The sequence below is a fragment of the Cydia splendana genome, chromosome 15 (assembly GCF_910591565.1).
Source record: "Cydia splendana chromosome 15, ilCydSple1.2, whole genome shotgun sequence".
Taxonomy (NCBI): domain Eukaryota; kingdom Metazoa; phylum Arthropoda; class Insecta; order Lepidoptera; family Tortricidae; genus Cydia; species Cydia splendana.
The window spans coordinates 10,771,901-10,799,757 of NC_085974.1; the positions used below are offsets into that span (position 1 = coordinate 10,771,901).

Sequence of the window (27,857 nt, forward strand, 5' to 3'; positions counted from 1 at the left end):
GTCAATTCAATATATATTTTTGGAACGTTGGCTTGTATAGATGTTTGTGAATTCGATCGTACTCTTGTGAACCCCCAAGTAGCTTTGTTATTAAAGAAGATATTTATTAACTCACAATTATAGACGGGGTCTATCTGGAATTTATTTTATTACCTTTATGTACCGACTTTTCGACACAGGTTTCACTGGTCGAGGTCGCGGCTAACCAGACCCGTTTATAAATGTGAGTTAATTTAATATGTGTTCAAAACGCGAAAGTTTTAAATATTAATAAGAAGATATTTGTTACTTAGTGTTTTGGTTGTCCACCGACCATATGACTACACCATTTTGGTTAGTCGTCTCTCCTCGTTATTCTTATTTGGTGACCTCGTATGGGAAACAGTAGCAGCTCCATCTTGAGTGGTCCAACTTCGTCCGCGTCGATTTTGTATGATCTGATGATCGTCGACAAGATGCTCTTGAGTATTAACATTCCGTAATTGCGTCCTGAAAGGAAAGCAACTATTATAGTAAAGTATGCTGATATAGTGGCTAACTTAGAGCGTAGGCAGTCATTTGGATGCAAATTAAATTCTGAATCCGTTGCCCATTAGGCATAAACCGGTCCGGTGAAACGCGTAGGTCCGCTGGTTGCTAAAGGCTGATTGATCAAACTCACCTATACAATTTCTAGGCCCGAAGCTGAAGGGCACAAAGGCCGCTCGGTGACGGTCAACAGAGCGCTCCGGCAAAAACCGGTCCGGGTCGAACTTGTCCGCGTCCGGGCCCCACACCGCCAGGGACCGGTGCATCGCAAATGAGCCGACGACTGTTCCTGTGCCTGCCGGCAGCGTGACGCCACTCCTCGCTATAACAATTATTATTTATTATTTGGAGCCTGTCGTGTCCCACTGCTGGCCAAAGCCCCCCCCTAATTTCTCCACAAATCTCTGTCCAGTGCTATGTCTAGGGTTGCCAGATGGTCGGGATTTGGCGGGATTAGCATGTGTTCCCGATTCCCGACAAAGTGAAAATTGACCCGAAAAACAGCTTCACGTTATAAAACAATAATTTCAAGTTCCGAACTGTCGTCAAGCGAGCGAAGTCGAGCGTATTGCCAATAATTTAAATATCGTTGTTTTTAATACAATTACTTTAATTTAAATTTTTTTTTCCCGACTTAAGTCCCAAAATCCCGAAAACAAAATATTTTTTCCCGATAATAGCGCCTTTCGATCTGGCAACCCTAGCTATGTCTGGCCACTCCATTAAGAAGGAGTCCAGTTCATCCTGCCATCGCTGGCAGGGTCTGCCAGATCTCCGATTTGAGTTTTCGGGCTCCCACTCAGAAGTGATTTTGCCCCACAACTCATTCGGCATTCGGCAGCCGTGACCAGCCTAGTACCATTTTAGCTTGGCCGCCTTCCGTTCCGAGCTACATCGACGATTTGGGTCTTGGAGCGTAACGTGGTGTTTCGGACTCGATCCACCAATTTGACGCCTAATATGCTACGCTCCATGGCTCGTTATTGGCAAACCTCGAGTCTGGACTTCTGAGCTTTAGTCAAAGACCAAGTCTGTGCACCGTAGGTTAGAACTTATAACAATAAATAAACTTATTCTCTCTCTGACTTGATTCAGGCTTAGAATATTGGAGGGAGCTATATAAAATTAGCATATTATCATATATAGGTATGTATATTTACTTACGAAGATAAACGTCTTTGTCGACGCTGCGGGCGATGATCGGTACAACAGTGTAAAGCCGCATGCTTTCTTTTATCACTCTTTCAAGATATATCATCTGTGGAATGTCTTCTTTGGTAGCACCGCGTTTGGAATCACCGAAAATTGCTCTTTGCCTGAAAATAAATCAGACGTTATCCAAAGTTTTGCCAAAAAATGGAATATCATAATTATCATATCATTATCCTTTATTTGCCCTACTGTTTTATGACAGAATTGTGTCCCGCTGACTCAGTACCTAAGGATACTTCGAATATGTTCACTACTTCAGTATACGAAGGTTTTCATACAATAAATTGTGTTTTCACCTAAATGGGTATTTATCAAATGGGGACTATGAGATCTTATGAACTCAATATCTCTCTTACAGAAAGGAAATGAATATGCAACTGACTCCTGCATATTAACTTCATAAGTTTAAGCGGTGGTCAACGTTAATCTCTATGATTATCTTCGATGTTTCCATCTACGTGAGCTCGTTCACTCCTATTTTAAACTAAGTATACATATGTACTTACTCTTCAATGACTTTTTCTTGCGCATCCTTATTCATACCCAGCAGCATCAGCGTGTAGGCGATGGTCAGCGCAGTGGTGTCATTGCCGGCGATCGTGATTGAATCGATGTGTTCACGAAGCTGCTCATTTGTGAACTCGATCTCTCTTCCGAACAGGAGATCCAGCACAGCTTTCAATTTACCATCTGTAATATGTAATGTGACGTATAAGATAGTTCCGGTCACGTTTCGGTAAAACACACACACAACTAACACTATTGACTTATTAATTATAATTAATTATAATGCTGTTTGCACATCTTAATACTTATACTTAGATACGAAACACTAAGGCGGCAATCACTAAACTTAAAAAAAAATCTTTGGAATACTAGACCTATCTACTATTTCATTGAAACCTGCAACTAGGTATTTGTTTGCAGTTTACTTATGTCACTCAGCGGTTAAGAGTAAATTGTATAACTTTTTTTGGACGTCAAATAGTAAACTTTTTGCTAAATTTGAAAAATGAGGCTTCACAAAAGCAATAATTAACCTACACCTACACTAAGAATTACAAGTTACAAGATCGTCTAAAACAGCGGGCCTACCGCGAACCACGTTCGACGTTTTGCCTCTCTATCACACTTACGTGCGAATTTACAAGTGCGACAGAGAGGCTACACGTCGAACGTGGTTCGCGGTAGGTCCTCAGATCCTGCGTTCGTAGAACTATTGTACCTATAATCTGTGTCCACTTGCCCAGGATGAGTAGGTAGGTAAGTATAAGGTCTCTAAGGACCTAGTGACATTAGTTACCTTTTGTGAATTCTTGCCACAAAGTTGGCTATTGACCCACAACTTCTAAAAGTGTAAGGTTAAGTTTTAGTGCACGTGCATTAAATGTCAAGTTTAAAACACCGGCAAAGGACACAACCTTTTCAAAACGTGCGGAACAAAACAAATATGTCCTCGCGATTTTATATTAGGTGCGTTGGATCAATAATTATTCATCATTGACGTCTACGGCTTGTAAATATTGTTGGATATTTGTCAATACATAATACATACTATGAGATCCGCAGTTTACGTAACTTTAACACTCCGAGAGGCAATTACCACGGAGATGGCCACTTATGGCAACTACGTTTTCCTATAAATCTGTTGTCGTATAAAGTTATGGTTATCGTTCATTGTTTACCAAACACTACGACTTTGTTGAAGCACTTCAACAGGGCTATTATTTTATTGATTGCCGAGTGTATCGCCAATGTAAGAGCAAGCTCTTGTAACGTGTTGTTTTTGCGGATGTGGGGGTCACATTTATGTTGGTTAGTCTGAGGCGATGCACTTGCAAACCGTTGACAATACAGGTCATGCTTCGGGGTCGAGGATAATTTACTAGCAAATAGACAATGTGAGAACAAATATCTTAGGAGCATTTTATACTAAGTGTCACTTTAAGATTTTCAGGAAGTAAAATACTTAAACTAATCTAGGAGTAGGTGCTTGACATTGATCGTTTGAGTACACACCTGTGTTATTGTTGTGCTTGTTCTTGTCGTACTCCATACGTTTCTTTTTAACAACCTGTAACAACAAAAAATTTGGTGACCATTAATCATCACTATCATCCCATATAACCATTCCAGTCGCAGAATCACAAAGTGGTAACTAAATGTCAGATGTGTCGTAACAGAGTCCACACAATGTGTCTAGAATTGTTTCGAAACAAAGTGTCGTCGCCGTGTCTACACTTTTCCGTAACAAGGTGTCGACACATTTGTGTGCACTTTGCGTGCGGTTTGCGACTAAATCTGACAGCAAATTTGTGACAGCAAATGTCAATATAAAATACCTCTTGAAAACCAAGGTTTGTCAAACTACTATTAGTGTCTCGTGTGCTCGTAATTCTAGTAAGTCATCATGGGCAATGCAAATGATAATAATCGACCGAAACCATATAAACACCCAACACCCGTCAACCTTTTACAGAAAAGTTTTTAAAGAAATTCAATAAGCTACTTAGGTCAGGCAACGAATGCTCCAAAAGTTGTAGAGGGAAATGCTCGGAACACAAATTTTGACTCCGTAACTCGGTTTGACAAGTTAGGAGGTGAACATATCAAAAGTCCCCGGCCGTAGCCCTTGAGCGGGGGGGAGAGAGGGGGCTTTGAAGGTCCCATTTTCCCGTTTTTCGATTATATCTCGGAAACTATGCATCTCAGCGACATGGCCACTTATACAAAATGAAAGTTAATTTAATTTGTTACAAGTTTATTCAGTCAATTTTTTCGATATGTTGAATAGTTTTTGAGATATCCGCTCTTGAAAGTTTATTTAGGGCTCTCAATTTTATCTTGATATATCTATATCAGTGAAGGTGCTAGGCCGTGTTTGGTATCGTTTTCGTATAAATCTGGGGTGCTGAATCCATTTAAGATATCACATTGACACCATTCCACAAAATAAAAATAAATCTTTTTAGGGTTCCGTACCTCAAAAGGAAAAAACGGAACCCTTATAGGATCACTCGTGCGTCTGTATGTATGTCCGTCTGAATACACAAAATAGTTCTTTACCTATAGATGACAGGAAAACCTATTAGAAATGTGCAGTCAAGCGCGAGTCGGACTTAATGTACGGAACCCTTAATATGCGAGTCCGACTCGCACTTAGCCGGTTTTTTTGAAACTCTTCTTGACGCTTAACCGCTGAACCGATTTCGTTGAAATTTGGTATAGAAATAGTTTGCGTCCCGGAACAGGACATAGGATAGATCTTATAACCAAAATCATCTTTTGAAGGTGTGAAAAGTGGCGTGGAAATTTGTACGGGAAATCAATAACCGCTGAACCGATTTATATGAAATTTGGGATGGTCTACATCTTTGATTTAGTTAAAAATGATGAAAAAACATGACTTCAAACCTAAACTTAAACAGTATTAACTTCAAGAAGTCAATTCTGAATTCCCCCCTACACCTCATTTCACACCTTTAAAGGATGATTTTTGAGATAACTTATTATATCCTGTCTCGGGACTCAAAATATATGTGTACCAAATTTAAATTAAAACTGTTCAGCAGTTTAAGCGTGAAGAGGAGTTTAAAAGAAAGTATTTTAATAAGTTTATATGTTTTTACTTCGGAATGGTGTCAATGTGATACCTTAACTAAATTTGGTACTGCGAATTTATACGAAAACGATACCAAACATGGCCTCGTAGCTTTACTGTTGTAGAAGTCAAAATAAAATTGAGAGCCTTAAATTCTTATTACTTGGCCAAACTTGTGTAGAAGGAAAAGGTAAAATAAAAGTCTTCGGCAGGAATATAAGACACAAATATATTTTTTTTTGCGTTACTATTTCATTCATCAAATATAAACATACCTTGATTATACTATTCTAGTGAGATCCTCATAGATAAACAAAAACATTTACTTAAAAAATTACAAGGTCGAAATGTCACGGAACTTGTGAGAGTAATATGTGAAAAATATAAACTTTTATGACAAAAAAAATCTGGACACAATTTAAGAATCACCCAATTGCGTCGAGGAATCATCTGTATTTTTGCTTGTTTCATTACCTCCTCGCTTCTTTTTTGTCCTTTGTATTCTGTAGCAATTTGTTACATCTGAAAATAAAGATAACTTGCGTCGTCACGGATGTCGATTTATAGGTTTTAGGGAGTGCAGAATTCGAAAACGATGATCATTTTATAATCCAAGATGGCGGCTACGTATTTTGTCATAAAAGTGGAATCCAAAATAGTCATCATTTTCGAAATCTGCGCCCCCTAAAACCTATAAAACGACATCCATGACGACTTTTATGACATAGTGCATGGCCGCCATCTTGGAATCCAAAATAGTCATCATTTTCGAAATCTGCGCCCCCTAAAACCTATAAAACGATATCCATGACGACTTTTATGACATAGTGCATTGCCGCCATTTTTAAATTGAAAATGTTATTATTTTCGAAATCTGCGCCCCCCAAAACCTATAAAACGACACCCATGACGACTTTTATGACATAGTGCATGGCCGCCATTTTGGATTCCAAAATGGTCATCATTTCGAAAGCGGGGCCCCCTAAAACCTATAAAACGTCTATGACGACTTTTATGACATAGTGCATGGCCGCCATCTTGGAATCCAAAATGGTTATCATTTTCGAAATCTGCGCCCCCTAAAACCTATAAAACGACACCCATGACGACTTTTATGGCATAGTGCATGGCCGCCATTTTGGATTCCAAAATGGTCATCATTTTCAAAATTGGGGCCCCCTAAAACGTATAAAACGACATCCATGACGACTTTTAAGACACAGTGCATGGCCGCCATTTCGGATTCCAAAATGGTCATTATTTTCGAAATCGGCACTCCCTAAAACCTATATATCGACACCCATCTCGACTTTTATGACAAAGTGTTTTGCTACCATCTGCATGCAAGACATTTCTATTATTTTTACGTACAAAAATGGCCCCCTGTCAACTTTCAATCGAGATTTAATCGATAATTTATTCGATTAATATTCAGATTAATTCAATTTCAATCTATGTTAGGTCGACTAAACTAACTTTTTTTATTCCATTAATTAGTCGAATAAACAGTTAATCGATTAATGCCCATCTCTGACCACGGCATTTTTACACTTTGAGAATATCTGAAAACAAATCAACACAAGGAGCCATTTTGCAAATCCAGTAACATACCAGTAACTTTGTTATTACTTTTGACAGCGCGTGTCATGTGTCAACACAGAGTCGACACAAAGTCGAAACATTGCAACTACTTTGTGACTGCAATATTTCTCAGCCTTAAACCATATTTATACATCATAATTAACAAGTTTCGTAGTATGTAAAGCGTTATTTCTGTTATTTAAGTATAGTATACGCATCGAAGTACTAAAAATGCTTCAAATAATATAGTTATGAACACAGGCACTGAGAAGTAAACAATTTCATTTCCGGCTAAACTAAAACAATGTGGTGGCGCGTTGATTATATTACACTTAGTTTATCAAATCACTCGAGCAGTTTAATTCCCCATAATAATTTAAGTCATATTGTAATATAAATGCAAACAATATATAATTATGTCTTGTAATCCGTTTTAGAGATGGCGTATTAATGTCACTTATTTTTATTTAAGTATTTTTCCATCTGACAGTTTCCATTTGACAGGAACAAAATGAACGAATGAACGAATGATTTTGGCATAAAGTAGTCGCAAACCCGAAACAATGTGTGCACACGGCGACCACACTTTATGTCACTTTGTGTCATGTGTCGACCCTTCCCCATTTCTGGTAACTGTGTCGACACGGCGACGACTCTGCGACTGGAATTGTGACCGAAACAGACGGTGTCGACACAAGATGTGTCAACACCGCGTCGTAACGGCGACTGGAAATGGTTGTATGGGATCAGAGTCCGGAACAGGTTTCATTTTGGACAGTCATTGTGACTTCTCATCTGCAAAGTGAGAACGAAAATCCGGTATAAATTATGGTTGTTTTTAAATTTTGATTCAGTGTGACGTAGTTTTTATGAGTCTGTTAATGCATGGCAATAATGGACTCGAGTTTGGGTGTTCCAAACTGATAACCAGAGATCAGATGATTTTTGATTATTAAAGTGTGTTTTTGTCGATAGGTACGATATTCATTATTTTCATTATTCATAATTATCCGTTTACATCAGGTTTCTTAAACTGGTCGTAATCTTTGATACCAAGTACCTAATAGTTATTTATTACATTACAAAAAATATTATTACACGATATAAAGTAAATATTTATTTGTTATTATATACAGTGGAACCTCGCTAACTCTAACCTCGATAAGACGAAATCCTCGTTAACACGAAATAAAATGCTATTCCCTTCCTTTCAGAGCTCATAACCTCCATAACTCGAAATACTTATTTAACCTCATTAACACGAAGTAACCAACGATTCCCTTCACGACTGTTCAGTACATTTTTTACCTCTATCACTCAAAAAACAAAATTTGACCTCTACAACTCGAAAAAATAGTCATTTTGTTTTACCACCTCTATAACTTGAAATTATTTAACAACAAAACTTCGAAAAAGGCAATAACACTATACCTATTTTATGCGTTTCTATAATTACCTCTCTAAACGAATTTTTCATGAGTTTTACCTCTGTAACTCGATACCTCTTTAAGACGAACAAAAACCTACAAGAACCTCCTTAAGTCGATGCCCTCCATAAGACGAAACCTCGTTAACCCGTAGTTTCTGGCGTTTCCCTTGAGATTCGTGCTATAGAGGTTCCACTGTAAATATAATGCTACATAATACGATATTTCCCAAAAAAAACTTTTAATTATTTGGCTGAATGGAACTATCATTGCCATGTTGGCTGTCGTAAACAGAAAAAATTTCAAAGTAATACCGGCGCTCGGTATTTTCAGTCTAAATTTACATTTATCTAAATAATTCATCTTAAACTGCAACCGTGTGTACGTTTTTGTATAAACTGAGTTATCGTGATTAATTTTTGCAATGTATTTATCATCGCTAATCGTAATATATAGCGATGAATTAACAATATCATTCAGGTTCATTCAAGGGAAAGCTCGTAACTAGTACAGATTATATTCGTGTGTAAAGTACTCATGTAGGTACTTACCTAAACAATATCTACCAACCCTACCACCAACTAAACCAAATACACAAATAACACACACACACAAATATATCACAAATATATCACAAATGGACGCGAGCCGTTATCGCGCGAGGTTTAAAGTAGCTATAAAAAAATGCAATTATTTATGTTAAAACTTATGAGTATTGCTGAAATATTGTGTTTTCGGAACCAATACAAGTGTACCGACAATAAGCGCTGGTGGCCTAGCGGTAAGAGCGTGCGACTTTCAATCCGGAGGTCGCGGGTTCAAAGTTTCAAACCCCGGCTCGTACTAATGAGTTTTTCGGAACTTATGTACGAAATATCATGTGATTACGGTGAAGGAAAACATCGTGAGAAAACCGGACTAATCCCAATAAGGCCTAGTTTTCCCTCTGGATTGGAAGTTCAGATGGCAGGCGCTTTCGTAAAAACTAGTGCCTACGTCCATTCTTGGGATTAGTTGTCAAGCGGACCCCAGGCTCCCATGAGCCGTGGCAAAAATGCCGGGATAACGCGAGGAAGAAGAAGACAAGTGTACCGACAATATTAAAAGGGATTTAAAAATTTGTCATCATGCCAATTAGTGCGAGCGAGAGATAGATAAATGGTGATTTCAATACAATTCTAATAACAGTTTTATGACAGTGCACGTTAGAATAGGCCAGTTAGTATGATTTACTGTAGAAATCCGGTTTTTTGAATACGAACAAATTGAAGGCAGGTGGGTCGCAGTTCATGGCAATCATGGCTGATAATATGCCAGCGAACAACGCCCTTAGGTACCTGTTCTATTAGTCATATAATCAGATTAAGTAAGTAATAAAAATAACCATTTTATTTCAATTTAACCGGTTTGTTCATATATAATGACTCTACAATCTTTAAACTGGTTACCTAAATGACGAAACGTTGGCTAATATGAATGAACCCATTATGTAAAAGTAGACATCCATGAGTTCCATGACTGACTAATGACATTATTCAATACTAACTTACCTACGGCTAACATATCTACATATATTATGGTTTTGGATTTATCGATTTTGGCAAGATTGTGGAGATCATTCATTTAGGAACTCAGGAAGGTGTGATTGTAGGTATATTTTGCATGTTATCTATATTACATTAGGCGTCGTCCATATATTACATTACACAAAATTTCGATTTTTTCCCCAAAAAATCGAGTGATAGATTAAGCGCGTATATGAATGAAGCCTTGGGAGTCGCGGGAATAGTTGCTTGCTTGTGCAGATTTAAAAAGTATTATACTCGGTTAGCATAAAAAAAAGTCTTAAAAAACAGCCTAATGTACAAAACGATATATTGAGAGGCTTCCAAAAGACTTTCGTCTCTCGTAGGACTTGAACTAGAATCTGGATTGCAATTATGTGTTGAGATTCGTAAGCTGAGTGCAGCATCGTGAAATTCGTGACAGAGAAATACTGTTTTATATATATTAAGTAAGCTAATAATACCGTCAGCGATATAGATAAAGTGTGTTATAGAGAAAGGCTCCCTAAAGATATTGTGAATGCAGAGAAAGAATCTCCATACCTCATCAGTAAATTTATGCGTGAGCTTGATACTTTCGTCATGCTCCTTCGCGTAGGAGGTGAGGTTGAACAGGAAATCTGGCTGCAGCCACACCTTGAAGAAGCGCATGTTGAGAATCGTCATGACGGTGTGGCGCGCGCGCAGGTATGGGGTGTCGGGCTTTTCTTGCACGTCCATGCGCTCACCCATTGCAGTTTCTGTAATAAAATCCTTATTGCTTTGGTCTCTGAGAAATTGAGGATTTTTCATTCCCATACAATGTGACGTAGTATAGCGTCAACCGGTAAATACGGCCTAAAATCCGATTTGTGAAAAGGGTTTTTGGTTTTGGTTTTAACCTTTTGACACAATTCGATACGATTTTAGCTCCACAAACGTTGTTACGTAACAAAACCTATTTTATTATTCCTTACCAAACACGATGTCCAGTGTGCAGGCGGTAATAAACTTCAGGACATCAAAATCTCCCTTCCCGACCATGGCGTCCAGTTTTTCGACCAAAACATCGGCCTGGGCCGCAATCACTGACAGGTACTCTTCTACCACTTTGTTGTTGAACACTGATCTCATCACTTTTCTGTGAGATTTCCATAGTTCCACTGAAAAAATGGGGTTGGGATTATGAATGTTTTTTTTATTAGGTTATTACTTAGGTACCTACACTGCATTATTTATTACCTACTCATAAGGTCACGAATTAGAACTTTTTCGAGACACATAAATCAAACGGCGCATCTCACAATTGTAACACGATATTATAAGAAGAAAAAAATACTTTAGCTATTTTCATGCATCTGAACCTATTCATGAAAGGTACGTACTTAAAAGTTAATACTTAAATACTCTTCTTGCATGTTATACCTGTACTAAATAGTACCTTAGATTTAAAACGTACTATTTAATCTGAGGGAAACTGTATCGGTACGAGCATTTACCCATAAATCGGTAATTTATTAACCGGTAATGTTAAAAATGCAATCTTGTTGACAAACTACTTTCATCGAATCGTAGCTCGTAGCCAGTAAAACTCGAATGTAGAGTCTACATACATTGTAGACTATACTCGTAGAGGAAACCATGCTACGCGTCATCGCACTAATCAGTAATTTATGACAATGATGGCATGTATACCAAATGTAAGTATAATTTTACTATCGGCGCGATTCGGGAAATGAATTAGAGGTTCACTAGATATGAAATAGTAAAGATATGTGACGTTCCACGGCAAAAGGTACCTTATGGCGGCTGGCGCTTACGCCATTATTAACGCCGCTTCAATATTCAGCCGGCGCAACGGTACCTTTTTCCGTGGAACGTCACATATCTTTACTATTTCATATCTAGTGAATCTCTAATTCATTTCCCGAATCGCGCCGTATATCAGTTTTACTATAGCGATATAAGGTACCTGCAGACTTGCACAAATGAAGACCCAACGTTATTTTTATTTTTGATATGAAACTGCAGTTACCTACATCCGTGAGTCGAAAGTGCTAAACGTAAATCTAGTAGGTATAATATTTGTAATTGCTAATTAATTGCTTAATTTTCGCACTTAGGTGTTGAAATTGACGTTGTGTTAGACGTAACTTTACAAAAATAATTCTTTTACACTATATGTTTCAATAATGCGCTATAATTAGCACATAAATAGTATGTATTGTAGGTACTTACTTAGTAACGTGGTGTGACAATAGAATGCGAAGTAAGTATTATGTTTTATATTCCTGGATTTTATTTCTGAATTATTTATAACTATGATGTCATGCTAACATGGTCATGGTACTATTTAACATGGTGGTTAAAATATAATGCAAAGTAGGTATATATATATTTTCGCATTTCTGTATTTTTCTGAATTATTTATAACGATAATATCGTCGAGTGACAAGCAAAAATCACTAAAAAATTAAAGTTACAATGCACTTTATTACACTTGTAACACGGTAAATTGTCCAATAATTTCAATGGTGTTAGTTAGTGACTTTTGCTTGTCACCCGACGATATCATGCTAACATGAGTCGCTTAACTGCAAACTCGGGTAAATCCATCTGTCAGATTATGCGATTTTGGTATTAGGAAAAGGTAATAGGGTAGATATTTGCTGAGAGGGTCGAATGGATTTACCCGAGTTTGACGTTAAGCGACACACATGGTCATTGACTACGATTAACAACCGTATAAAAGCATTTCACGGCGGTTATAATCTGCTTCTACTACGACGTACTTATCCTAATTTGTGGTTTACTACTCAATGGTATTGTATTCTTGAGAGTCTAGAGAGAGACTCTAGACTTGAGTAAAATAGCTCAGTTCAAAAGATTTGCACTATACACGTGTAAATAACTTTTTATGAGTTTCCGATATTTCGTCATGGAGATATGTTGATCCATTTCTGTTCCTACACGATGATGATCGATATGATATGAACCTTCCTTATTATGAATAAGTATAGTAAAACGAAAAGGATGCACAGCCGCGATTATCTAAACAACTACTGTGATGGCAGTACTTACAAGGTGCAACGAATAAACCATATCCCAGCCATGGTCTTAGGAAGCGGTACACTACGTCCTTCTCTAAGCAGTTGTCCAAAACCACTTGAACGTCCTCAGGATCCGCAACAGCTGTAAGAAAAATAAGTTACCAATAAATATACATAAAATTAACGTTCCAGAAAATTAAACGAACTTATTGATTTCGGAACAACAACAATTAATACAAGTAAGAGTTAAGTTTAAAAAAAAAAACTTACCGACATACAATTTGGGCCCCAACCAAATTTTGACTGCACCCTTATGCTTTAAAGCCAAGTCAGCGATGTTTTGCAAGTTTTGTAAAATTTCTGTAACAAATGAAATTAATTACTAATAATTATAAATTTACGATTTAAAAGCAGATACTAACTTTACATTTGTCTATATGATTGATTTGTATATGTTATAAGTACGTACTTAACATAATTAAACTAAACGCAATACGGGAAATAAACCCAAGTGGAATCGTCATAATAGTACATTACTACAGAGGCCGGGACGAAAGGGGTTGCCGGCCGAAGACATATAGACGGCCGAGTGAAGCGAGGTCGGATAGGTCTGAGCGCGGGCAACCCCATTTCCCGCCGAGGTATGTATAGTGCTTTTCTCAAACATGCAATGAAATAAATAAAATAAAAAATCCACGAAACCCAAGTTTTATTTATAGAAAAAACTAAAAGTAAAGTACACCCAAAATATAACCAACACGTACCTATATCATTATCACGCGTATGTTTTACACGAGTCGTGTATTTTTACTACCCGTATATTTTCATGTATCTTTGATTTTTTCGCCTTGTATCCGTGACGACTGTCGTTTACGTCACATAAGTTTACATAGTCTTTCATGTTGATATCATGTTTCACATACATCGTTGCTTTATGCACGGAGTAAATAAGTATAATTTCCACAGTGTTGACGAATTTGTAGTTACATTCATTTAAAATATGCCACAAAACTGTTTCTAATAAACTGTAAGCCATTTTTCTTAGTTTCTCAAATAATAAAATTGTCATAAGCAACCATATACATACTTCGTCTTTGACTTGGCGGCAGAGGCAGCAAGTTATTAAAATCAATTCTGCTTACGCTGCCAATTCCAACGCCTACGATTACAATTAATATTAATTTCATTATTTCGTCGGAACTCATAATAAAGTAAAAAAATTAACAACGCACCATAAATCCAATAAAACAGAATGAATATTTTTCAACTTTACCTCCATAACAATTTAAAAAATATAACTACGCGTGTTTGAGTAGACCTTTTTACCGCTAACGTTTAGATGAAATATTTTAAATGTTTTTATTTGTGTAGTTAAATTTATAATTTAAAATTATAAAATTATATAATGTATTATTTATTAAGTTCATGTTTTTATTTACATAGCTTCACTGCGTATCAATTGTATAAATATAATAAATATCATAGGACATTCTTATATAAATGTTAAAAACTCTACCATAAAATAATACTGCTTAAATGAAGTCTTAAGTAATAAAAAAAAAACATTAAAACTAACTATGAATTAAAGATTTAAAAACTAAACTAAAATTAAAATAAACCTACTTAAAAATTTAACTAATACTTATAATATTATATAAAAACTAAATTATACTAATAAAATATATAAAAATAAAAAGAACTTATAAAGAGAATACCCCTTCTAGAACCTCCGCCTGCGGCATTGAGCCCATAACGCTGGCTGCGTTACCTCTCTGTATTGCCAGCGATATGCGCTGGGAGAGGTAAGCGCCAGCCCTATGGTCTCCCGAAGCGTCGACCATGTTGATTTTATACAAATAGCAAACATTGTTTTTTGTTTTTTTTTAATAGGCGTAGTGGCAGAGTGTCATTACGAACCATAAAGCAAATACTGCCTCTAGTTTTTTTTAATGGATGAATGCCACGATGCTGTGTCACAAATATCTGTGAAATGAAAATTAAAAAAGAGGACTTCGCCGGCCTAGGCCTGCAAGATGTGTATGAAATTCCATTAACGACCTTTTGTCCTAGCCGCACCTGAAACGTCATACTTCGCAGCCTATTATAAGGAACATAACATCAATATTTCATTGCATGTTTGAGAAAATAAATATTACAGGATAATCTTTCAAAAATCGACCTAATCGACCAGCTCAATAAGGCTTATGTCGTGTTGAGTAATATTTTTATATTTTATTTTTCATGCAAAACAATTACACGTAATTAATTACATGTTACATAAGCAGTAATTATAGAACGAACCCTGTAATTATTTTTTTAATCAAGACTGGTTGATAATCCAACTATCACAAACTAATCTGTTTTAGGATTTATTTACTTAACTAATTAGGGTCCAAATTAAATATAAACCGGCCAAATGCGAGTTGGACTTGTGCGCTAAGGATTGCGTAACCTACCATTACATACTTAAAATATTTTTTTTTTCCTTATAACCGACTCACCCTTCACTGATTTTTATTATTTGTTATCTTGCTGTATATTTTTCCTTATTAGGCCAATCCCTTCTTAATTATTTTATTTTATTTTATTGTTGTGGCTGCTGTCTACCGAAATATCTCGATTTTAGTACTTATGGAAGCTTTCCTTAATTTTTATAGTAGATTATTGACTATGGGTTATATGTATAGTGACCCATTCCAACCGAGATACATATTTAATTTACTTGATGATCAATGATTTTTCCGGAACCATTGCGCTTCGCTGAACATATTATCTACATGACGATGATGGCCAAATCGGTAGGTCTTAACACATTCAGTGCCAGCCCGTGCTACGCGCTACGAGCGTAGCCGATAACACGGGAAAAACCGTATGTAGCGAAAAGCGCCTACGAACAGTGAACTCCCCTAGGGAGTCGCTGGCAGTTAAAGTGTTAAGCCTTTGTTTGATCCATACTGAACGCGTCCGCCTGTATATGTAGGTATATTACGAGACTACGAGTAAAAGTATATAAGTATACCGGCTATGACTTAATGTTTGTTTAAATGTAAAGATACCTCTCAGTAAATAGATACTGAAGGACACCAATTTTATGTCGCAAAACTCTTTATGGTGCGCAATAATCTTGGCAAGTTTGATGACCTTATGATAACCTTACCGAAGACCGGATATTAAACAAATAAAACAAAAATACAACATCTTATTAAAATACCTATGCAAATTCGAAATAGTATTTGTTTTGGTTCGGGGGCCTAGACAATAACAAATGACGACAGACGAATAACTAATTTGAATAGGGTAGTTGCCGGCCAATAGACAACTTTTTGTCTTTTATCCACCAGGGTCATATTTACCCTAGTGCCAAATGATATCATGGCCCGAAGAGGCGGCCTGCACTGCAAGGGCCGCGCAAGCCGAACCTCTTGGTTAGTTTTGAGCGGCTATGGCGCGGCGGGGGTTTTATTCATAGGCGCATGGGCGGAAATCTTTAGTGATTTCGCGCAGTGTCTATATAAAAGTTTAAGTTGGTAGTAGTATTTAGATACTAGTATTACTTGTAGGTACCAAACCACTATTATAAATTTTAAAACAACTCTTCCTTTATAGCTTTTGACATGTAATCCACGAAACCGATGCATAATTAGGTATGAAATTTAGCAAATTTGGCATGTTGAATCAGTAAGACCTTTATTCGCAGTTTCCTGGATGAATTAGATTCCAAATGGGCTCAGCAATAGGTTGAACCAAGTTGCAACCGAGCCACGAATAATTTAACTTTTGAATGCTTTCGTACACAATTTGGTGGCGGCGTTTATGTCACTGTTCACTGTACCTAGCCGAAATATGCATTATATTATCTTGGCAAAAAATACTTTGTAATTAACACGGCACTAAGTAATTACAGTTCATGTAAAATTCCTGATTATCACATGTACCTACAGTACCTACCTATACAATAATTTTAATTACTTATTTGGTTCATTGTAGAAATCTTTCATTCATCCCAACCCAAACAAAATTCACCATACTGCTGGGAATACTTAGTGAATAGGTAAATAAAACGTCTTAAGTAAATGTACACGCATTTAAGTAAAACTACATTTAAAATGTCATATATTATTAGTAGGTAGTCGAGTATTACATATTGTACTTACATCCTATTAATTTTAGTAGGCAATAATAATAGGAGGCATTGACATGTTAGAATTAATTATTTATATTAATATCATCATCTACATACTTATCTCGAATTTATTAGTCAAATTCTAGTGCCTACCTACGCAATACCGGTTATGTTGGCTAAAACTGTCTACGCTACCTATTTATTTATGATCTATTTTGGGGACTTCCCAAGAGGCGATTATAAATATGTATTAAGTAAGGGTATAATAAAAACGTAGACGGCATAGTCTTATCTTTTTGAATCGCGTGATGTGATATAGATATAGATACAACATAGTTGACGCATTCGTCTTTTTCTATCAAGATGTATCGAAACTAAGTAGGTACACAAATGCTTATTGTGTTTTGTAACTATATTATGTATATTTATTGTGTGTTGTTCATTGTACCATCAGCCGTAAAAGGCTTCGAGCAACACCGGGAAGGGAGTCAGCATTCGCACTATTTCCCGTCGGCCGAAGTACATGCCCAACTAAACTGGGCATGCACATAACTAATAGCGCGGTGCGTGTTCTGACTAGACATGTGCGCCGATGGCAAAATCATCGGCGGCGGCGTCCGATGATTTTTTGACCGGCGGCGGCGGCGTGATCGGCGTGAAATCGGCGTGGCATAATTTTTGATACTGCATAAGGACGTGGCTGTAGAAACTCTACATTAAAGCCTTCTGAGTATTTACTAGGCTATCCAAAACAAATAATGTGTGTTTTCTAAATTATTGCCGAAAATTATATCCCATTATTTCACTTGGCAACCATTTTTTACCAACCTAACGGTTAACGGTTAAGCTGGTGTCGTGTCGTATCAAGAGGTCAAAGCTTTGCCTTTTGAGAGGGAGAAATGGAAAATACTCCAACGACAAGAGGATACCTCTTAAATTGAAGTAGAACGGTTAACAATGGGTATGTTTAAACATTAACATAAAAAGGACACTTGAAAACGCCACATTTTAGGCAGTAAAATGACTTTATAAGTGTAATACCTACAAATAAAACACAAAAAGATTTTATAAATAAGTTTAGTCGTAATTTTAAAATAATCTATCTATATTGACTTTTCCCAGCCACTGTCGCCTCGCCTATTTATGATTTGTTACGAAATAATGATGAACTACATATACTTTATTATTTATTTATTTTATTTATTTACTGTCCCGTAACGCATAGCACTGGCATGGGAAAACCAGCGTCTCTTTAGACCTACATACTGTGAGCGACTACCCAAAAATTTGATAGACGAGCCCTCTGACGGAAAATTTAGAGTCTCTTGAGAAACTTTTTATGAGATACTACATTGCATTTCATAAAAGAGTTTTTATGAAATATTAAGGTTTACTTGTTATCTTTGTTAGCTTAATGATGACTTATTAACTTGAATTGATAGGTTGGCGTCTAAAATAATAAGTTGGCAACTAATATTGTAAAGCGATCATAAAATTTGGTTGTTTATGTATGTACATATCCAGAATATCTTAGAGATACCTATATACATAACTTACATAAGCTTTAAATACTCCATTTTTAATTAATTAAAATTTAAACATATGCATACCTAGTACTTTAAATTGACAAATTTCCTAACTCATAAAACACTACAAATTTATTTTCGTATAATACCCTATATACTATACTTACTATACTTATTGTCGAAATTCCTAATCATGAAACACCTAATGGCCATTATACCATTAGGTCTTTAAATTTTTAATTACTAATTTCAATAGTTACCACTGTGCCAGACTCAAAAGATAGGTGCGACGACGAGCGAAGCATGTTAGGTTGACCGTGTGACCAAACAAAATATTTTAAAAGAACTTCATTTTCAAATTAATAGATAGCCGTTATCTTTTTAAAATGTGCTTCATAAATAGTCTCCAATATAATAATTCAGTTGCCAAATAAATATTTGGTACCTGCCTAAAAATAAACAAAAGCTGTAACGGCATTAAAATACAACTCATATTGATATATTTTAAGGCTCCGTTTTAGTTGCCAAACTAATAATTTTAGTACCCATTTCTATTATTTTAAACTACCCAAATTCGATTAATTAGTTGACCGGTTAAATACGTGCCAAATAGCATGTTTATGTCCTAGGATATGAACCTGCTAATTTCTTGACTTTATTTCACTGATTAAATTGATAATCAAGACTATTACTCGTAATAAAATGCGTTCTATAAAAAATCTGTGTGATAAAATATCAAATATCAATAATATTACCTGTGATCCAAAAACTAGATCTTGTTTAAATTAACGCCAAATCGTTATCACAGCTAACACCGCAACGACAGAAATGATGCTAATTTGTTTCACTGGCAAATGAAATAAGCGAAAAAGCATAAGGATCTTTAAATTATATATCTGACACTATCTACTCACTACGCAACATGCAATAAGACACGATAGGTATCAAAATTTGCCACGCCGATTATACGCCGGTCAAATTTATCGGCGGCGGCGGCGTGGAAAAATCGTCGGCGGCGGCGGCGCGGCGGCGCGGCGCACATGTCTAGTTCTGACTCATCCGTACATAAAAAGAGATCGAGGTGTGCAAGATTTGTCTTCGACGTGTGTCATTTTCTATGTACCTATTCGTGTCGTCATTACCTACAGATTGGATTTTGTATATACTCGTAGTGAGTGAGAAGTGCGATCTCCATGCAATTTTGGATTCGCAGTTCACTGTACCTACCTAGCTCTTGGCGGCCAAATATCTACTTACTCAGGCAAATATAATAATATACACCAGTTTAGGTACTTATAGTCTTAATTCGATATTTTAACCGTATCTAGTACCTAGGTATAGGCTTTCTCTAGTAGATGAAAGGGCAATCTCTATCCTGGGTGTATACCGGGTGTGGCCTGTAACATGAGCTTATATGTACTTATATGTATATTGTAACTGAAATTGAAAATTGAATTCTCGTACGAACCAATGTAACGTGATCTCGAGATTAAGCTATTAGTGGATTCTCAATAAAAACGTGCTAAATGAATTCTCATACATCAATTACATCATGGTATGTACCTTATACACTTTTTAGCGGCATTAATTTACAATACCGAACTAGTATGATGTTGATGTGTGTTGTTGGTATTTAGTAGTAGTTGTGCTTGTGTGTACTTTTCGTCCATGCATCACACATCCGCTACGTTATTCAAATTAAAATTCGTTAGGCAAGTTGATCAACAATAGGTATGTTAATCTAAAATTTAAGTCACCTAGCGATAAAAAAAAATCCTTGAGTCGACTTTCCAGGAACCGTTTTTTGTCTAGCCTTAAATATCAAGATAATAACGATATCAAGATTTTTTAATATTTTAACTTAAAATGATTTAGGTCCCTCCTCGACTTCCAGGATGACGCCATATTCTTTGACTAACTGTTTGGACTGGAAATATTTTTAATTATTTCCAGTTATTATTAGCTTAATTGTGAATCCAGCTGCCACGTCACAGGCATAGCCTAGTGTTGGGCCACAGGATATTGATACATATTTGTTAACAAGGTTTTATCAAATATGTAAATATTATTCTTATTCTTAATATGTATAATGACACTGCGCATGCGGTCATTAAAACAAAAAGAAAAGACATCATTAAGCCAACTGCTGCAGCCATTACATACATGATTGTGGTTTGTTTATACCTTATAGATCGGTTTTATTAATATTGAACGACTTCGAAATGAAAACATAAAAACTAAGCTAAAAGCTAAAATTGTACTGTACTGTACCTACTTTGCTTTTGCTGTATGTGATCCATCCAAATTCAAATGTTTTGAAAAAAATATACATATTATTACCTATAAAATTTTATGGTTTAGGTATTTCCAAGAATCAGCGTGCGCCGTAAATTAGATTTTCTTTTTCAAAAGGCATTATTTTTGATTTGGGTTTTTTGATTAGCACACATCGACCCTTAACCAGTTTTCGAATTCTAGATTTACAAAAAAAATATAAAGAACCTCTTTCAAAAGTAATTTACCTATGAGACTCGAATTATAAATTACCAGAATATTATTCCTGTTTTACTCTTTTTTTTTAAGGCGATGTGTACCTAAGTGTTTTTGTGATCAGTGATTTTTAAGAGGTAGAGTAAGACCAAGAAAAATCTGCAGCGATTTTGATAGCCCACGCAGTGTATGTGTTATTTTACGTCATAATTTCATAGACATTTGACGTTTAAAATAACACTTGCACTGCGTGGGCTATCAAAATCGCTGCAGACTTTTCTTGGTCTTACTCTACCTATGTTTGATATCTTCCAGGATCATTTTGATTAATTAATTTAATAATATTTCATGATATTATCGTCAATTTTGTGTCTGTTTGTATGTTTGTTCGCGATAAACTCAAAAACTACTGAACGGATTTTCATGCGGTGTTCACCTATCAATAGAGTGATTCTTGAGGAAGGTTTAGGTGTATAATTTGTTAACCCGTGCGAAGCCCGGGCGGGTCGCTAGTATAGGTATATTGTTAAGCAGACTCGGCGCAGTGGTATCACGTGTTGAAGATCTTGTGATTAAATAAAACTGACGTCTTCTGAATATTCCTTTGTTTTATTTATATCATCGACAATTAAAAATTCATGTAAAACTTGTAAAAATATATAAAAATGTAAAGATAGAAAATAAAATACGGACGACACAAATTAGGCAGCTATAGGGCAGAAGCCATGTTGAAAAGAGACCGAATACAGATTCGATACAGTAAATGTCATCTTCAACTTGTCGCTGGTGGAGAATAGACAACAAAACTATATTTTTAACACTCCTCCTTATTCTCTACCTTCGACAAGAGTACACATACATAATATCACAATTTAAACATTTCTATATTATGAATTTACTATGCATGTCCCCTATCATTTACATACAAAAACTAGAAATAGGTAAGTATCAATCTATCCCTGCAAAATTAAACAGTATACAATTTTCAGACATTATTTGGATATGAAATTTTTGAAGCTCTACATTACAAGTCTATGTGTTTTGTTCTTTAAGAGTATTCCTTTACGAGTAACATTTGGTTATCTTTATATTACATTAATTATTTTGTCAACAATTTCTGTCATGAAATTTTGGACAAAACATTCTACATCATAGATTGCCAAATATTTAAACCTATACTCGACAAAGTTACGCAACATTGTCTGCTAGCTTCCTAGTAAACAACATTGCCACTCATTTTAATGACAAAACATGTTTAAAACTCACTATCATATAAATCCCTGGCATAATCTGCGACTGAATAAGGCACATATATTTAAATCACCTTTTTATCTATATCTTCCAACTGTTGTACCAAAAGCATGACATTATTGATGTAGTCCGACATTGACGCGAATTGGCAGTATTCCACACGATGCAGTTTTCGCAGTAAGAGAACTCGACGATATAATCCTTTGTTTTCGTAACATTCCGCAAGCTTGTCCCAAGCTTGCTTCGCTGTAGTGCAATTACGCACGTGTTGATAAAGATTCGACTGCAGCGACAAGCAAATGCGCGCCAGCGCCCTTGCGTCGCGATCCGCATCGGTGTCAGTACCTTCCACGCATTTCCATAAACCTTCTAATGTTAACACCATTTTTACAGCAAATTTCCATGGGATGTAGTTATCTATTCCAGTCAGTCGGTCAATTGAGGTTATGTGACCGCTGCCCAAATTTGATGCCAATCTTGATACATTTTCCACAGACATCATTGAAATATTTAAATATGACTTTCAGTCTATATCGGTTCACTAAGAATCTTCAAAAATCTGGGTTTGTAACCTGTTAAGCAGACTCGGCGCAGTGGTATCACGTGTTGAAGATCTTGTGATTAAATAAAACTGACGTCTTCTGAATATTCCTTTGTTTTATTTATATCATCGACAATTAAAAATTCATGTAAAACTTGTAAAAATATATAAAAATGTAAAGATAGAAAATAAAATACGGACGACACAAATTAGGCAGCTATAGGGCAGAAGCCATGTTGAAAAGAGACCGAATACAGATTCGATACAGTAAATGTCATCTTCAACTTGTCGCTGGTGGAGAATAGACAACAAAACTATATTTTTAACATATATAGCAAGACCGGGCAGAGGTAGAATCCTGATTCCGAATCCTAGATACCGCATGGGTTTTGGTGCCGGCAGTGCCACGAAATAATCCAGCCATAGGCATGGTGTGGATGGCAAGCTTCTGCACGGAAAAGAGGCGATTCCAGTGTCGTGGGCCCGCAGCTCCATACTGTAGGTCAGTGTGAGTGCCTTTCGCACCGTACTTCTTCCACAGTGTTCTGTGGTATAGACCCTATCATAGTCAGGGCCGTCATAAACTATACTGGAGCCCTTGGGCACATAAAAATTTGGGGCCCTTTTGGAAAGTAAAGAAAGCTAATTAAACTAACATTTTTCTACTATGATCTTCTATTTATTATGGGTAATCAAATATACTGTTACTGTCTGTCCTTTAGGGCCCCCCGAGGATGGGGACCCTGGGCACGGGCCCCGTTTGCCCTTATGGTAACGCGACTGCCTATAGTGCGACATAAAATAGTAGAAATTAAATAAAATAGAACTAAAAAAAACCATACTTACTACATTGTTGCCATGTTTAAGTATTTTACGTCAAAGATGTGACAGTTACGTAGGAAGTGGCGCCCTCAATAAATTTCTACAATTTCTTGTCGACCTATAACAGGGTATTTGTATTTGTATTTATTTATTTGCATAATCATGTACATTACATTACACAGATGTTATTTATTTTTGGTATTATTTTAATGCAACTTACTCTCTGTGTTCCCAATGAAGAGCATCGCGTTTCCCAGCAGCGGCACGCCAGGCAGCGAAGGCAGGGAAGCTGTTGCTTTCTCGAATCGTCGAGTGTGGACAACCCATAACGCCCACGAGGCACATGCCGATAGAAATAGCAGCAATAGTATTATCATATTTAAACCTGCAAGAAACAAATCGTGAAGTTTAATGGTCATTAATTCCCAAGTTGTTAGATCTATAGACAGAAAAGTCCGTCGTAAAAAGTATGTACCGTCAGTGATTTATTACGATTAGACATTTGGCAAAATGACCTGAATGAATATTTATTCTGTCATATACGATACGATACGGTATTATAAGAGAACGAAAAAAGACAAGAGATATTTTGTTTACCTAGGTATGGAAAACACTTGACCCTTCAAGGGCACATCATTATTTACTTAGGTGCCGTTAATAAATACCTAACACTTTATTACTATACCTAATAGTCATTTGCATAGATAACCAAGTATGGCGGAAAAGGCAACACAAAAGGTTTTCCCTATTGAGGACATGAACCATCAAATGTTCATTGTAATGAAAAAATGTTTTTTAGTATATTTACATTATATATTATTAGGTAGATCTGTTACACAAAACGATCCACGTACCTAAGCAAACATTACTTTATTTTAAATAGTTGTTAATAGAAGCTATATCAAAACAAAACAGTAAATCGCGTATTTTTAAAAGGAAATTAAACGTAAAGTACAGTCGGCATCATATAGTATATCGAAGCGGCCGCTCCGACCGACAAATATCTGGAGCACGCCTCTATTGTCAAAGCGTTAGTGCGATAGATCTTCTTTGGTACAGGAATGGAAGCTTACCATAAATATGATACCAGAATCAATTAGATAGTGCAAATAAATACGTAAAGAGCTAGGTAAAAGATGTGATTTTTTTGTATGAGAATTGCAAGGGAGAAATTCAAGGAGCTGGTGGGAGAAAAGGCACAACTTTTCAGACCGGCAACACCAGGTTTCTTGAAGACTGGGAGCCCTACTATAAGGATCAGAAGTTAAACTGTGGCCTATTCAAAGTAATATATTTTGCAAACGACTCTGTTCTAAGAGACCCTTAAAAGCCAATTGACAATTAAAATATAGTGTTTTTTTATTGTAGCTATGAAATTAAATAAATTATGAGTTGACTGATTATTGCACGTGCGCAGATAGTAAACGTGAACTCTCAGATTGTAATAACTCGAGACTTGAGGCTTTTTCTGAAACTGAATATCTACACCTCATTTTTCAGCCTGAAACTGAAAATGTAACCTACATTTTGATAATTCCGTATTAACCCTCATTCTTTTTGCAAGTAATGTAATGATTTTTTTTGTAACGCAACAAGAGATAGGTACATTTATTGGAAAATACGCTGGCCCCTTGATTTTATTGTTCAACATATTTAGAGAATCGTGAATTATTAATTAGCGTCTGAAACCTTTTTTTTAAGTATCGTAGGTAACTATTTTTATAGCTACGCCATAAAAATATCTGGTTATTCGCGTCTTAGCACAGTAATTATGTCTCACAAAAATAATAGATGCCTTTAAAAAACGTTTTTTGTGGAGTTATACCTATTATACAAAAATTAAATCTTTCTGGAACAATAGTTGAGCATAGTCCCGGACTTCTTTGGTCGCCTTGGCTGGTTTAAAAAAAAACCCTTTTAATCTGATTTGATTATTATGACAATGTAACTGGTGTTGGCATGGTGTTCCGCATTTAGTCTAATTTTATTTAATTTACTTTTTATATACAGGAGTGCTAAAGCGAATAAATACTTTTGCTGACTATACCACTTTATCCTAATAATTGCTTTATTTATTGGTATCAAATTAATTTTAATATTACATAGGTATTATTGCACCGCAATATTAGAAATCATAGGAACCCTAGCATCGGATCCTATATTTCGGAAGAAAATGTTATAGTATAGTATAGTTATAGCATCGTGGGCTCCCACGATGCTAAATTGGGATTTACTCGAGCGTCATACAGAGCTATTGGAATCGAAATATTAGAAGAAAAAAAGTTATATAAAGTTTTTTTTGCAGCGAGCCGGAAAGCGTCTACAAATTTTTTTTTTATTTCAGGAGGTTGGTGGAGGGTTAAAAAATCGTTAAGCAGTTTGTGGGTTTGGTTGTTTTTGTCCACGTTAATGCTATATTTTTTCTATTACTTAGTATAACACTTATTTGCCTACAGCATTTTCTTAATCTGACGAACACAAGTTTGACGCCTAATTTTTACATTGTAACCGTCAGATTAAGGAAATGCGTGCAAATAATTATCAGATTTAGTAATAGCACGATTAGTGCGTTAATTTGGACTAATATGACCAAATCCACAATCTGCTTAACAATTTGTTGAACCAAGGGCTCAACATGGCTAAAAGGGGTAGAGGTAGACTACACGGGGTAGCAAGATATAATTCATATCTTAATCTGACGCGCTCGAGTAAACAAAAATCCCCTCTTGGGCTCCCCTACCATTACCTACTTACCACTAGGTACTTTTGAGGTTAGAAAATTTCAAATCTAAAAAACGGGGTATATGTACCTACAGTTATCATTGTTTAATAAAGGATTTATGAAGTAGGTACGTAAGTATTATTTTATTATTAATCATTAATTTTAATTATTATATGTAAAAAAAATCACGTATACTTACCAAAATTAATATAATTAAAAATCCATAAAAACACTACACACTGAATGCTAAAAACGGGCTATAGCTCGGACGGGCAGAATCCGACTCAGTTCGGTATTAGCCCACGATAAGCTTCAACATCGAGATCGGGTAATGCTGTGTTGACTTTATTCAATAAATATTTGCATAAACACAAAGCCTTCCACTAAACACGAAATTTGCTTAACCGAGACCTTTAAATTACGATCTACGTTAAATCTATTCAAGCTAGAGTCAACATAGGCTGCGTCTTCTCAAGAACTAATATAAAAAATGATAATATACATATCATCCAGATAACACTGGCGAAACATCGCAATTCTGACCAGTCAAGGGCGCTTTTAGTTGGTGCAGCGAGTTCCGTAGGTAATTTCAAAATCTCATCGATGTAAATAGGTATGTATCAAGTTTGAATATATTGTTTTCCTGGAGAGTTATTTGCCCGTCGTATTTTTTTCCTTCCAAAAATTTATAATTAGATCCTTTTCAGCGATAAAATTATTGAGAAAAGAGCACTTATAATTTATTAGTAAAAAATCTATTTTTTTTTGCCAAAAATATTTAAAATATAACACATTAAAAATGTAAATCCATTTAAACTGCGTCTACGACAGTCTACGTCTAAAGTAAAATGGCAAAAAATACCGACTATTGTTATGTGCATTGCGTTTATACCTTCAAAGGTTTCTTTATTATTTCAGTTACATTCAGCAGCGGTAGTGAACAGTCATTCATTTTGAGCACTTATATTATAAGCACATGAGTTTTTCCAGCACGACGGGGATCTCAAAAACGTGAGTGCTATAACTGCTATAGCCGAAACCGGAATGTGGGTTATGTCTTATATATCGATTTACCATGACTCTGCAAAGGTCAGAAAGTTCGTTTATTGAATAATTTAAATACAACCTTCAAAAAATTAAGGAACCTTCATACAATTTATTTATTAGACATGCCTGACCCCAGCTAATATTGTATAGTCACCCCGCGAAGTTACTTGATCGTCTGTCTGTTTTATTTTTCTAGTATTTTACAATAATTGTAGGTGATTTAGATTTAGATAAAAAAAAATCTCTTTAAGAGACATAAATAGCTGGAATCTAAATAGGTCTTCATTATGGCATTAAATCGATATTCATAGAAAATCTGATCTCTGGACCGGAAATTATTTAAGGTAACTAAAAACAGTTCGCATATATCAAAGTTTCTTTGACTCCAATCA

At 35.9% G+C, this 27,857-nt stretch overlaps 1 protein-coding gene across 1 annotated transcript; it reads right to left on the bottom strand.

Moving 5' to 3' along the window:
• On the bottom strand, positions 1-26,705 carry LOC134797628 (cytochrome P450 4c3-like). The gene is made up of 12 exons (XM_063769960.1): positions 26,618-26,705; positions 23,917-24,081; positions 13,214-13,303; positions 12,975-13,085; positions 10,871-11,056; positions 10,458-10,654; positions 3,760-3,814; positions 2,247-2,430; positions 1,693-1,844; positions 662-850; positions 290-489; positions 1-110 (listed from the first exon to the last, which is right to left on the bottom strand). Exons 2-11 carry the CDS (start codon positions 24,071-24,073, stop codon positions 335-337), a joined length of 1,476 nt encoding a protein of 491 aa, XP_063626030.1. The 5' UTR covers positions 24,074-24,081; positions 26,618-26,705; the 3' UTR covers positions 1-110; positions 290-334.
• Positions 26,706-27,857: the final 1,152 nt, after the last annotated feature.

What these genes read in the sequence shown, in the direction of transcription:
- LOC134797628 (XM_063769960.1), bottom strand. Translation starts at nt 24,073, where the DNA reads ATGATAATACTATTGCTGCTATTTCTATCGGCATGTGCCTCGTGGGCG. An exon ending in CTTCATTGGGAACACAGAGA is followed by an intron (nt 13,304 to 23,916) that starts GTAAGTTGCATT and finishes CATTTGTTACAG; the next exon opens with AAATTTTACAAAACTTGCAA. An exon ending in CGCATAAATTTACTGATGAG is followed by an intron (nt 3,815 to 10,457) that starts GTATGGAGATTC and finishes TTGTTGTTACAG; the next exon opens with GTTGTTAAAAAGAAACGTAT.